The sequence below is a fragment of the Aquarana catesbeiana genome, linkage group LG07 (genome assembly GCF_042186555.1).
Source record: "Aquarana catesbeiana isolate 2022-GZ linkage group LG07, ASM4218655v1, whole genome shotgun sequence".
Lineage (NCBI taxonomy): Eukaryota > Metazoa > Chordata > Amphibia > Anura > Ranidae > Aquarana > Aquarana catesbeiana.
The window spans coordinates 332,309,656-332,324,502 of record NC_133330.1 but is presented as its reverse complement, the minus strand read 5'-3'; the positions used below and the strand labels follow the sequence as shown (position 1 = coordinate 332,324,502).

At 45.0% G+C, this 14,847-nt stretch overlaps 1 protein-coding gene across 4 annotated transcripts in view; it reads left to right on the top strand.

Moving 5' to 3' along the window:
• The window catches only part of MYSM1 (Myb like, SWIRM and MPN domains 1), an 82,983-nt gene that overhangs the window by 33,080 nt on the left and 35,056 nt on the right, over positions 1-14,847 (top strand). For 3 of the 4 annotated variants that reach the window (XM_073593864.1, XM_073593867.1, XM_073593866.1), the window contains 3 exons: positions 2,627-2,656; positions 10,763-10,841; positions 13,221-13,319. In XM_073593864.1, the coding sequence (XP_073449965.1) occupies positions 2,627-2,656; positions 10,763-10,841; positions 13,221-13,319 (208 nt within the window). The remainder of the gene's footprint in view (positions 1-2,626; positions 2,657-10,762; positions 10,842-13,220; positions 13,320-14,847) is intronic. The other variant, XM_073593865.1, reaches the window with a different exon arrangement.

Here is a 14,847-nt window from a genome sequence, read left to right as displayed (position 1 = left end):
TGTTATTCTAACGCCTATTATTTTGGTATTTTCCATCATTAGTACTTGTACAACTTAATATCTTTCGCTACAATTCCCTTTCCCCCTTTTTGAGGCTTCTCCCCAGAGACAGGTACTTATTTAATACCTAGATTACCATCCTATACCTTGAACTGTTTCTATTTCCCTGTGGACATTACCCTGTGTGTGGGGAGTATGGTCGGCCTCTGGGTGGGTTTCCTTGCCGGGGATCGCAATCCCGGGAGCTGCGATGCGTGCTGGGAGCCCTCCCCCTCCCCTATCACGTGGGGGTTGGGGCGGACTTCCCACCACGCATCGACGCCACGCTCCCAGCGTCGTGCGTGTGACGTAGTTATGACGCCATCACGTCGACACTGTGCGTCGTCCATCTAAGCGTCTATAAGAAGCGCCGGTTGCGGGCTGGCATGGCTCGGCTCCGATAGCTGTCACTCTTCTTTACTTTAGCCGCCCACGTGGCGTTGGTGGTTACCTACCTGCGGCGTTTCCAATTTGTATTTCTTCCCCTTAAATGGATACACATTCCTTGCTAACACACCCCTTACCGGTGGCCACTTTGTTGGCAATTTGGTGTTCTGGGAAGCTCAGGTAATACTATGACCCCTTTTGGTCTCTATTATTGTTGTTACACTCTTTCCTATGGCACAGGCACATACATGTAATTTTCACCCTTCTGTCTATACTCTCCCTGTTCGGTTATCACATTATCACTTATTGGTATAATTTTCTCTGTTCTCTCTGTTTATTCCTTCACTACTGTAACCGCTACACCTCATGGTTTGGTCCCGTATTCACACACACTTTCTCAGCCTCCAATACTCCTACTCCCTATTGTTTTCCTTCTATAGTCACCTTTAAATTTTCTTATCTTTTTATAACATTAAGACGCGATTCTCACTTTCAACAATTCCCTACAAAGTCGCCCTCTAGGTACCACCTCAGCTCCCGGGATTGCCTGACCTTCATTCCTGACAGGCTCACACCCTTGGGGCCCTCCACCCACCTACACAGGCTCCTTGTAAGTAACCCTTTATGGTTTTTTGGCTATTATTACTACTTTGGGATCATGCTACAACAGTTTTTTCGACCTGCCCTGTGATTAGCCCCTGAAAATTTCTCTTACATCTTTTATAGACATTACATATTGCATCTGCTCCTGAAGATTGGCAAGATCCATGAAACGCGTAGAGCTCTTAGATGCTATTTACATTAACAGCCCCTCTACACTTTTACCAGATGACGCCGTTTGGATTCCACCAACTGTTATGTTACTTTATTACTGTGAAGACACACAACTTCATAATTGAATTATTGCTACCTCACCGTTGCGTTCCACATCATGCTGCTATGTTAATGGGTCACCTTATTATGTTGGTTCATACTCAGGGAACAATTATTTCATATGTCATATTCTTTTACTCTGTATCTATGCAAGCTATGTGGTCATGAGTGTGGTCCATTCACCAGACATTATTGATACTACGATGCAGTCACATGCAAATATCAGTCTGATGAACTCTTACTATGGTACCATATTGACCATAATAGGCTGCTATGCTATTATGTTATCTTATGATGTTTCTACAATGTATATCTCATTATGGAATAAAGGCTCCTAGATTTATTATAACTTACCGTTTATGTAATTATTACTATGCAACACGATGTGGTCGCATTTATGGTGCAATCAACAGATATTCTCATTATTACCATGTTGTGTTACCTTCCCAGGCCTGTCTCATTTAAAGTCCCAAAAAACCCCCCTACCTTTCTGTGTTCTTCTTTTATATGCATTTTGGGGATGGAGGTACATTTTAGAAATGTCCTCATTTAAAGTCCCATTTAGTTAGTTTTTCTTGTATTTTAATCAGAGCTGAGGCAAGAAATATTTCGTCAATAAAGACAAAATAAAGACTTACCTTTCAGATGATTTTTGGCTTTTATCCCAGAGGACGAGCCCCCAGTTCTGTAAGGAAATTTCTGCTTCTAAGACCACCCAGATAGGTTCAGGTAATGCAGGAAGACCTCCGTAGACCCCCAGGCCTGGAGATATCAATAAAATGACACAGGAGACAGGTTTGCTTAGCCACTTAAAGACATCTAATTAGAAATGGTCAAAGGGACAGTATTTATGCAGTTATGGGGATGGGAGGAGTTTTACTAAACTTATACATGTCATTGAAATGAAAATAGGTTCAGTTAATATTTACCTATTAGCTGGTGTTATAAGACAAAATCTTGCATCATTTTCACTATAAGAGTATGTATGTATTCTTAAAAAGATGTTGAGGGAAGCATTTATCTTATCAAGAACAAACATGAGCTAGGACAAACTCCACATTCTAGCTATATTTAAATTTATATGTAACCCTGAGTTAGACATGTTCTATAGATTACAGCTTAAAGATGATGTGGGTTTCAGTTGAAACTCATATTTGAGTTTTCTCAATTTTCCTGTAAAACATAAGATGGTGTCTTAGAATTAAAATGGAGTCCCTCATGATATGTGCTATGTTCTTTACAGGGTCAAGGGCCGGAGTTGAGGATCCCTATACCTCGTAATGTTAAATAACTACTGTATACAATAATATTGCTTTCTTACTTTCAGGAGCCCCCAGAAGAAAACTGCTCGTGTCCCGTAAGTACTTGGTCTGTGAGTGCTTCTTGTGTCCGGGGTTTGGTTGATTAAACTGTGAACATTATATTGCTGTAGTTTTGGTGAGGAACGGATGTCCCATGAACAGATAGAAATTAAAGTGCTAATGAACCCAAAAGCAAACATTTATTATCCACTTTAAGACCAGGCCTTTTCTGACACTTTTTGTTTACAAGTAAAAATCTGTATTTTTTGGTAGAAAATTACTTAGAACCCCCAAACATTATAGATATATATTTTAGCAGAGACCCTAGAGAATAAAATGACGATCGTTGCAATTCATTATGTCACACGGTATTTATGCAGCGGTTTTTCAAAAGCAATTTCTTTCTCGAACATCACGGGACACAGAGCCACAGTAATTACTGATGGGTTATATAGGTATCACTGGTGATTGGACACTGGCACACCCTATCAGGAAGTTCAACCCCCTATATAATCCCTCCCCCTTGCAGGGATACCTCAGTTTTTACGCCAGTGTCTTAGGTGTTGGACGTGTAAAGATGTCCTGTGCTGAGCTCCAAAGGGAATATCCTAAGATCCTATACTGGGGCAAGCCAGGCGAATCGGATCCATTCAAAGTGTCTTTTCATGGCCGAATTGAATGGTACCCGGGCCTCGTGTCCGAAGAAACGAGGTTTTACCCGTAATGCTTCTCTTTTTAGAGAGCTGGACCCCGCAGATCAGAAAATGGCTTTAAACTTCCTAATTTCTGGCGAGGTGCTTTACGGTCCCAGAACTGTTGGATCCCCCTACTGATGGGGGCCCCAGTCTCTGACGGTTTTTTCAAACGGAGCCCACCGTGAGAGGTGAAGATTGGGTCTGTGTAAACGGCACCCTGCGGCTGGATAAGGTAAGAGGAGATTCCACAGAATTTTTGAGTTCTAGTGGCTTTTCTCCTTTAAGGTAAATGCATGCTATGCCTATTGTGACCACCGGGGGCTGCCAAGAGCACAAACCTACACATGCTGACTGATTGTCTCAGGTGTTGTAATGGCTGTGTATGTCCCAGCGTATCAAGCAGGCTGCAAGCAGGTATGGTGGATGGGGGGATTTCTCATGTTTGAATGTTCCCCCCCCCCAGGCTAGAGAGGGGCCACAGGGGTCTAGAAAGTGGTTATACCACCCGGGCTCTGTGGCCTAATGGCCACCATCTCTGAAGATAGCCGTTCAGGCAAATCTTGTTACCAGTCTCCCTCCTTCCCCCCCCCCCCATCCCCAGCCTTTTCTCCAGAGCATGACAGGAGAGTCGGCAGTGCGGGAAGCGCTCGTTTTTTTCAAAACTCGAGGGGGGGGGGGCGGTAGAGGAGGGGGCGGGATGTCAGCACAGAGTGTTTAGACTCCCACTCAGGCCAGCTGCAGGCTATTAAAGGCACTCTGTACAGGTGCACTCAGCCTTCTGAGAGACACAGAGCTGACGGTCGCATGTAAGGTGGGACACAGGCATTCTCCTAGGCAGCATTTACTGAAGTAACACCAGACTGAGCATTGGGTAGCAAGGCTTTTAGCCAGACTACATCGCTCAGCGGACAGTGTTCATTTGTATACCTCACACCTTGTTGCTTTGCACTATGGGTAGAAGAGGTTCAAGCACCCCAGGAACCAGAGACACTAGGGGATCTCGTTCAGGTTCTGAGGGCCCCCTGTCGGCAGCATCCTTCCCCCCTAAAGATGGGCCAGGGACGGCTAGCCAGGGAGAGCCATCGGGGTCAGGGGCTACACCTGCTTCTGGCACTTCAGCCCCTGTATATATTACACAAGAGGTTTTTTTCCTCAACCATTAATGGTCTAGAGGAAAGATTAATGGCCGTGATTACGTCTTCACTCAGTGGAAGAAAACGCACTAGGCTTTCCTCTGTTCCCCAAAACCCTCAGACAGAGGAGCTCTGGGATAAAGGAGATGAATCCCTTTCAGAGGATCGGGATGGGATGGATGATTCCTCTTCGGAGGATTCAGGTGGAGAGGGACCCTCTGCGACTTCCCAAGAGGAGAAAGTCTTAGTGCAGATCCTCACTGGATTGGTCCGCTCCACATTTAAGTTGCCCATACCTGAAACTGCTAAAGAATCCTCTTCTGCTTTGGGGTCACTGAAACCTTTCCAAGCAGCACATGCTTTTCCTGTTCATACTTTACTTGAAAAGCTTATTTATTCTGAGTGGGATCACCCAGACAAACGTTTTTTTCCGCCGAGAAAGTTTTCAACACTTTATCCGATGGAAGAAAAGTTTATTAAAATGTGGGGAATACCAGCTATTGATGCCGCCATTTCCTCCATAAATAATAGCCTGACTTGTCCTGTAGACAATGCTCAGGGATCCTGTAGATAAAAGGATGGAATCCCTATTGAAGGATGTTTTCTCCTTAGCAGGATCAGTGGCCCAACCTGCAATAGCAGCGATTGGAGTCTGTCAATACTTAAGAGACCATGTTAAGCAGGTCATCAAAGTATTACCTGAACAGCAGGCCCAGGGGTTTGCTAACCTTCCAGCGGCCTTATGCTTTGTGGTTGACGCCATTAGAGATTCTATCGTGCAAACCTCCCGTCTTTCACTGGGGTTGGTGCATATACGTAGAATCCTATGGTTGAAAAATTGGTCAGCCGAAGCACCATGTAAGAAGCTACTGGCTGGGTTTCCATTTCGTGGTGCAAGGTTGTTTGGAGAGGACTTGGATAACTATATCAAGAGAATCTCTTGTGGGAAAAGCACTCTCTTACCTGTCAAGAAGAAGAGTAAGCGTCCCTCTTTCAAACGGACTCTTTCCCCAGCGCCGGGGGCTTCAGCCTCCAGGCAGTCTCGACGGCCGCCTCCATCGGGGTCCAGAGACAAGAGTCAACCCCAGGGACAAAAGAAGTCCTGGGGAAAGAAGCCTACTAGGCAAAACACTAAGACCTCTGCATGAGGGGGCGCCCCCGCTCACTCGAGTGGGGGGAAGACTGCGACAATTCTCAGAGCTCTGGCAGGAGGACTTCCAGGACAGATGGGTAGTCTCCACGGTAACCTTAGGGTACAAGCTGGAGTTTCAGGAATTCCCTTCTCCTCGGTTCCTCAGATCAAATGTTCCCAGAGACCCAGAGAAGAAGCAGTCGCTCCTTCTAGCGTTAGAGCGACTTTTGTCGCAGGAGGTCATTATGATAGTTCCCGCAAAGGACCAGGGATTGGGCTTCTATTCCAACCTTTTTACGGCCCAAAAGCCAAATGGGGATGTCAGGCCCATTTTGGACTTAAGGGATCTGAACCGATTCCTAAGGATTCAATCCTTCCGCATGGAATCATTTCGAACAGTAGTTCCCACCCTGCAGGGAGGAGAATTTCTGGCATCAATAGACATCAGAGATGCATATCTGCATGTGCCCATTTTTCCTGCTCATCAGAAGTTTCTGCGCTTCGAGGTAGGAGGGCGCCATTTCCAGTTTATGGCTCTGCCCTTTGGGATAGCCACTGCACCTCGAGTGTTCACAAAGATCTTGGCTCCTCCTCTGGCCAGATTAAGGGCTCAGGGTATAGCTGTCATAGCATACCTAGACGACCTGCTCTTGATAGACCGGTCGGTAGCCTCTTTGAATGGAAACTTGAGGACCACGGTCAGGTATCTAGAACACCTGGGTTGGATCCTCAACTTAGAAAAGTCTTTCCTAAAACCAGTAAGAAGACTGGAATATTTAGGTCTGATTATACATACAAGCCAGGAGAAAATATTTCTACCCCAGGCAAAGATCACTGCTTTGAGAGAGCTGATTCTGACAGTAAGGACCAAGAAGGGTCCCTCAGTCCGCCTTTGTATGAGGCTACTAGGGAAGATGGTGTCTTCATTCGAAGCAGTTCCCTATGCTCAGTTTCACTCAAGAATGCTGCAACACAGTATTCTGTCGACCTGGAACAAGAAGGTTCAGGCATTAGACTTTCCGATGCATCTGTCGCATGCGGTGCGTCAGAGCCTCAATTGGTGGCTCATACCCGAAAACCTGCAGAAGGGGAAATCCTTTCTACCAGTTACCTGGACGGTGGTAACAACAGATGCCAGTCTGTCAGGTTGGGGAGCAGTTCTGGAACAGGCTGCGGTCCAAGGAGTATGGTCCAAGACAGAGAGGACCTTACCCATCAACATTCTGGAGATCCGGGCGATACATCTAGCTCTAAAAGCCTGGACTATCAGGCTACAGGGTTGTCCGGTCAGGATCCAGTCCGACAATGCCACAGCAGTGGCTTATGTCAATCATCAGGGAGGCACCCGGAGCCGAGCTGCTCAAAAAGAGGTGAACCAGATCTTAGTCTGGGCAGAGATGCATGTGCCATGCATATCGGCAGTTTTCATCCCGGGAATAGAGAATTGGCAGGCGGACTATCTAAGTCGCCAGCACTTACTTCCAGGGGAATGGTCTCTGCATCCCGACGTCTTTTGGGCCATATGCCAAAGATGGGGGGTTCCAGATGTAGATCTCTTTGCATCCCGATTCAACAAAAAGATAGACAGATTTGTGGCAAGGACAAAAGATCCTCTTGCATGCGGGACGGATGCGTTGGTGATTCCGTGGCATCGGTTCTCACTGATTTACGCATTCCCGCCTATTCTGCTACTACCACGACTCCTTCGCAGGATCAGGCAGGAAAGGAAGTCGGTACTTCTGGTGGCCCCCGCTTGGCCCAGAAGGACTTGGTATGCAGAAATAGTAAGGATGACGGTAGGTTCCCCGTGGACACTACCGGAACGCCCAGACCTGTTATCTCAAGGTCCAGTGTTCCATCCTGCCTTACAAACGCTAAATTTGACGGTTTGGCTATTGAGACCCACGTTCTGAAGAGTCGTGGGCTCTCAGGTCCTGTCATATCTACCTTGATTAATGCAAGGAAGCCAGCTTCCAGGATGATTTATCATAGAGTCTGGAAAGCTTATATAACCTGGTGTGAATCCAGAGGTTGGCATCCCAGGAAATATGTCATAGGTAGAATCCTTCATTTTCTACAGATGGGATTAGAGATGAAGCTGGCCTTGAGTACCATCAAGGGCCAGGTCTCTGCTTTATCAGTATTATTTCAGCGGCCACTTGCTTCGCATTCTTTGGTCCAAAACTTTATGCAGGGGGTGATGCGTCTTAATCCTCCGGTTAAAGCGCCCCTAAACCCCTGGGACTTGAATTTGGTCCTGGCTGTGTTACAGAAACGGCCTTTTGAACCAATAAGTCAGATTCCTTTGGTCTTGTTGACAAGGAAATTAATTTTTCTGGTGGCCATCTCTTCTGCTAGAAGAGTATCAGAATTAGCAGCTCTTTCCTGTAAGGAGCCTTATTTGATTATACACAAGGATAGAGTGGTACTACGCCCTCATCCTAGTTTTTTACCGAAGGTGGTTTCTGATTTTCATTTAAACCAAGACATTGTTCTACCTTCCTTTTTTCCAGATCCCTGTTCTCCGGAAAAGAGATCTCTACATTCGTTGGATGTAGTAAGAGCAGTTAAGGCCTATCTAGGGGCAACTACTCAGATCCGCAAGACGGATGTTTTGTTTGTGCTGCCAGAGGGTCCCAATAGAGGACAGGCAGCGTCAAAAGCTACCATTTCTAAATGGATTCGACAGTTGATCATTCAAGCTTACGGTTTGAAACAGAAGATTCCTCCATTTCAGATCAGGGCACATTCCACAGGGGCTATTGGTGCTTCTTGGGCAGTGCATCACCGGGCCTCTATGGCTCAAATCTGTAAGGCCGCAACCTGGTCTTCAGTCCATACATTCACCAGATTCTATCAGGTGGATGTGAGAAGGCATGAGGATATCGCCTTTGGGCGTAGTGTGCTGCAGGCAGCAGTACAGGGTCCTCAGGTCTGATTGCACCCTACTTGGTCGTGGTTCCCCCCCCTCAGGTAGCATTGCTCTGGGACATCCCATCAGTAATTACTGTGGCTCTGTGTCCCGTGATGTTCGAGAAAGAAAATAGGATTTTTTAAAACAGCTTACCTGTAAAATCCTTTTCTTTCGAAGGACATCACGGGACACAGAGGTCCCACCCCTCTTCTAATACACTATATTGCTTGGCTACAAAACTGAGGTATCCCTGCAAGGGGGAGGGATTATATAGGGGGTTGAACTTCCTGATAGGGTGTGCCAGTGTCCAATCACCAGTGATACCTATATAACCCATCAGTAATTACTGTGGCTCTGTGTCCCGTGATGTCCTTCGAAAGAAAAGGATTTTACAGGTAAGCTGTTTTAAAAAATCCTATTTTTTGGGAAAAAACACATTTTAATGTAAAAAAACACAATATATAACCCAAATTTTCCTGCAAAATATAAAAGATAATGTTACACTGAGTAAATGGATACCCAGCATGTCACACTTTTTAAAATTGCTCACGCTTATGGAATAGCGACAAACCTACGATACTTAAAAATCTCCATAGTCGACACATTTTTACAGGTTACCAGTTTAGAGTTACAGAGGAGGTGTGTGGTGCGAACAATGTTTACATATGCTTGCGCGACTTACGTATGCATTCGCTTCTGAGTGCAAATTAATTTTTTTTTTTTTTTTTTTTTTTTTACACTGTCCCTTTTTTATTTTATTTATTTTTTTTTTTATCACGTTTATTCCTGTTACAAGAAATGTAAAAATCCCTTGTAATAGAAATAAGAGATGGGTAAGAGAAGGTCCTCTTTATAGAGAGATCTGGGGTCTTTAAAGAGGAGTTACACCCAGGGGGTCCATTAAAAAAAAAAAAAAATTAAAAGTCAGCAGCTACAAATACTGCAGCTGCTGACTTTTAATTGGACACCTACCTGTCCCGGGGTCCAGCGATGCGGGGGATCGAAGCCCCGCTTGTCCCCCCCTCCCCTCTGCTCGTCGGCGCCGGCATTTCAACTGTGGGCACCGGGCTGTGGCTTCACAGCCTGGCACCCACTGCGCATGCGCGGGCGGCGCCGCGCACCATGATTGGCCGCTCAGTCACCTGGGACCTGTAATGGGTCCAAGATGATTGACAGGAGGGAGGGAGCAGAGCCGAGCTCTTCCTGTGCCAAGGGGGAAGTGATGTCACCAGCCCAGGCAAAGGAAGAGGCAGACTATGAGGGACCACCTAGCAACAGGCATTTAGAGGTAAGTAAAAAAAAAAAAAATATCCAAATTTTTTTTTGTTTTTTTTTTTAGAACTTTTCAGGTATTTTTGTTTTTTTGGGTGGAACCCCACTTTAAGACTCCAAATCTCTTCTTCTACTTTTGAAAGCAAAAGATCAAAAAAAAAATGTGATCTTTTGCTTTTTTTAAAAAAAAAAAATTGTTCACTTCTGCCCTAGACTGGAAGTGACGTCATGACGTTGCTCCGGTCCTCCTAGATCATAGATGTGTTTAGAGAAGATCTGGTCTCTCCTAACCTCTGTGACCAGCCTTGCGAACCATCAGATTGTTTCTCAGGCTCGCCAGTAAGAACGGTAAGCCAGAGAAACACCCAGCGGGAGGTGGAGGTACAACCCCCTCCCACTGCTTCTAAAAGCGATCCAGCAGCTAATCAGCTGCCCGAATCGCTTTTCCGAGAAAGTGAATCGCCGGCTAAAATAAATAAAAAATACCGGGGTTATGGCTGACAGCTTCAACCATAGCCCCAGTAAAACACTTCAAAGCCTGCAACGTGTATATATAGATAGATCTATCTATCTATCTATCTATCTATATATATATATATATATATATAGATAGATAGATAGATAGTTAGATATTATCTATAGATAGATAGATATATATAGAGATCTCTCTCTCTCTCATATCTTTCTCTCATATCTCTCTCTCTCTCATATCTCTTTCTCTCTTTCATATCTCTATCTCTCTCTCTCATATCTCTATCTCTATCTAGATATATATCTATATATATATATATTCTATATATACGTTGCGTATATATAGTATGTGTGTGTGTGTTGCAGTCTTTAAGTGGTTAAGATTCAGAAGATCTCCATAGGGATTCTTTTGAATGTCTCTGTCCAGCACCGTGAAAATGAGTTTGAGGTAGATGAACGGGGCCTAATCCGATTGGTCGTCATTATCACTCCACATTCTTGCCTTTTTTGCAATATCATAAAACTTCTTTTGTCATTGTGTTCAGGATCCGATCTCCCTCTAAGCCCAGTAGCGGAGCTGTGAAGTGGACGGTGGAGGAGAAAGATCTATTTGAGCAGGGTCTGGTAAGCAGATGTATGATTTCTGCCACAGTTCTTCTGCGACTTTTAAGTGATTGTAAAGGTTTTATTTATCCACTTGCCGTCCGTCCCATAGCAGTTTTACTGTTACGGGGCGGCAGCTGTGCGCCGAAACACGTACTGTATATTTACATGATTTGGAATTTCTGCGTGTAGGGGGCGCACGCGCACCACTTCTCTTGTGAACATTCACAGCAGAACCTGATTTGCGAGTGCCGGGCACTCAATGTCCCCCCGGCACCCACCGATCATCGGTAAATTACACAGAATGGTGATCTATGTTCACAAGGCAGATTGCCGTTCTGACAGGCGGGGAAGGGGTGGATTCTGTTCCTGCAAAGCAGGGCCTAGAATCTATTTCTTCCCCTAGTAAAAGCAGCACACAGCATACACTGAAACACTGGCTAAGCACACTTTGATTGCCCTAGACCAGTGAAGGCGAACCTTGGCACCCCAGATGTTTTGGAACTACACTGCAGAGTGCATGAGCATCATGGGAAATGTTCCAAAACATCTGGGGTGCCAAGGTTCGCCATCACTGCCCTAGACATTTAATCCCTTCCCAGCCAGGGTCATTAGTACAGTGACATGGCATAATTTTAGCACTGATCACTGCATAAGGTGTCAAAAGTGTCAGTTAGTGTCCGATTGTCCGCCTCAATATTGCAGTCCCGCTATAAGTTGCTGATCGCCGCCATCACTAGTAAAAAAAAATTACAAATCCAGTGCATATCCCATAGTTTGTAAACGCTATAATGTTTGCGTAAACCAATCAATATACAGTGGAACCTTGGTTAACGAGTAACGCAGTTAATGAGCGTTTTAAAAGACGAGCAACTTTTTTTTTTTTTTTTTTTAAATCCTGACTCGGTTTGCGAGTGTTGTCTCGCAAAACGAGCAGAATTCAAGCTAATGTGTTGGCCAGAGGTGCGGGGCAGCTGGTGACACTCGGAACAGTTCGGAGCCATTCGGAATTACTCGGAAACACTCTGAAATACTCCGTTCCCGAGTGTTTCCGGGCCTTTCCGAGTTCAGCCGAGCTGTCTCCCGAGTATTTCCGAGGCTCTCCAGCGCCCCCCCCCCCCCACATCTGGCCACATGCGGTATTGCATGCAATAGAAGTCAATGCGGAACAAATTATTTTCGTTTCCATTGACTTCTATGGGGAAACTCGCTTTAAAATGCGAGTGCTTTGGATTACAAGCATTCTCCTGGAACGGATTATGCTCTTAATCCAAGGTTCCACTGTACACTTATTAGGATTTTTTTTTTTTTACCAAAAATATGTAGCAGAATGAAAGCCAGCGGAGGCAGTGTGATGCTTTGTCTAGTGGAAGCCATGGCTCGATGGGTCAGGGTTGTTTTGGAGGCAAAAGGGGGGCTTATTCAGTATTGGGTTGGTGGTCTTGACCGCGCTGTAGCCGAATGATGGCTATAGCACAGACGGCTAGTTCTGGGAGGCCATCATATGACGGTAGCCCGTAAACGCGTCCGCTGCCGGGCACGGGTGGCACGCTCTGTAATCAGAGAGTCAGAGGACACTGCTGATCACAGATTAAAATAAAGAGCTAATCAGTGGCTCTTTACCATGTGATCGGCTGTGTCCAATCGCAGCTGATCATGGATGTAAATAGAGGCTGGTTATCGGTACTCCTTTCCTCATGCTGAGAGAATGAGGAAGGGAGAAGAGAGATGATAACCGTCTTCTCTAAAAGGGACATCTACACTGATTATCAGTGCAATCCAATCAGTGCTGCCAATAAGTGCCCATCACTGCTGCCTATAAGTGCCCATCACTGCTGCCTATCAGTGCCCATCACTGCTGCCTATCAGTGCCCGCTATCAGTGCAGCCTCATTAGTGCTCATTAGTGACGAAAAATTACCTGTTTCCAAAATTTTATAACAAATATGAAACTTTTTTTTTTTTTCAAAATTTTCTTTGTCTTTTTATTTGTTTATTTAGCAAAAAATAAAAAACCCTAATGGTGATTAAATACCACCAAAAGAAAGCTCTATTTGTGTGAAAAACATCATAAAAATGTCATTTGGGTACAGTGTTGCATGACCACGTAATTGTCATTCAAGGTGTGGGAGCGCTAAAAGCTGAAAATTGGCCTGGGCAGGTAGGGGGTAAAAGTGGCCAGTAGGCAAGTGGTTAAAAGAGAAGTATGACTGAAGCAGTTTTTGGCCATATTTCTCCTCTGGGTCACAGGGGTGCACTTACATTTGCTCTCCCGTGACCCAGAATCAGCTGGCAGCAGGTTAAATCCTTCTCATTACACGCTGAACAGGGCTCCCTGTGCTCAGAAAACCTGAAGATGTTGGCGCTTCTTGAAAGCTTTTTCTACCTCTTCTCTCCTTAGGCGAAGTTTGGCAGAAGATGGACGAACATTGCTAGGCTGATCGGGAGCCGCACCGTGCTACAGGTCAAGAGCTACGCCAGGCAGTATTTTAAGAATAAGGTAATCGCTTTCCCAAAAATCTTATAAAGTGTGATGTACATGGAAGTACCATATTTATTGGCGCATAACACTCACTTTTTCCAAACAGATGCCCGTTCTGACAGGGGAATACAGAGTGATCATCTGTTCCTAGTGATCAGCGATCTCTCTCTACTCCCAGGCAGTCCCCCCCACCCCACAGTTAGAAACACCCCCTAAGGAACACTTAACCCCTTGATCGCCCCCTAGTGTTAACTCCTTCCCTGCCAGTATCATTTATACAGTAATCAGTGGCTATTTAAGCACTGATCACTGTATAAATGTCACTGGTCCCAAAAAAGTGTCAGAAGTGTCCGATCTGTCCGCCGTAATGCCGTAGTCCTGCTAAAAATCGCTGATCACCGCCATTACTAGTAATAAAAAAATGAATAATAAAAATGCCATAAATCTATCCCCTATTTTGTAGACACTAGAACTTTTGCGCAAACCAATCAAATATACGCTTATTTTAATTTTTTTATTTTTTTTACCAAAAATATGTAGAAGAATACATATTGGCCTAAACTAATGAAGAATTGTTTTTTTGGGATATTTATTAAAGCAAAAAGTAAAAAATGTTTTTTTTTTGTTTTGTTTTTTAAATTGTCATCTTTTTTTGTTTATAGCGCAAAAAATAAAAACCGCAGAGGTGATCAAATACTACAAAAAAAAAACTATTTGTGAGGGGAAAAAAGGACATAAACTTTGGGTGCAGCGTTGCACAACTGCGCAATTGTCAGTTAAAGCGATGCAGTGCCGTATCACAAAAAATTAAGGGGGTAAATCCTTCCTGGGCTGAAGTGGTTAATTGGGTCATTTCGTTCTCAAGAAGGAACCTCATTTGAGGCCCAGTGACATCATTACTGAGTCTTATTGCTGGCTTTTGCTCCATATTAAAGGAGTTGTAAAGTCATAGGCCCCTTTTACACTTGTACGACTTCTCCCACGATTTGGGACTGCAAAGTCGCATGACAAGTCGTTCTCCATGATTTCCAATAACTACCATTCATATTAGTGCGACTTCAAGTCATGCCGACTTCATAGTAGTCCACACTACTTCGGTCCGACTTTGACCCTACTTCAGCCCATTGGATATCACTGAAGTCGGATCAAAGTCGGATCGCTGTATTAACGGATCGGACTTTGGCATGCGACTTGTGCTCTGACGATCTTGAAGGGGAATTCCATGCCAAATTTAAAAAAAAAAAAAAAAAAAAACGGCATGGGTTCCCCCTCCAAGAGCATACCATACCCATTGCTTTGGGGTGGATTTTAAGGGGAACCCCCACGTCGAAAAAACGGCGTGGAGGTCCCCCCAAGATCCATAATCCTTATCCATGCACACACCCCGGCCAGTCAGGAAAGGGTGTGGGGATGAGCGAGCGCCCTACCCCCTCTTGAACCGCACCAGGCCGCATGCCCTCAACATGGGGGGGGCCCTGTTCCCCCCCCCACCCCAAAGCACCTTGAGAAGAAGTCGGAAGAGGCCCCGCATGTGTACTGTATTTTT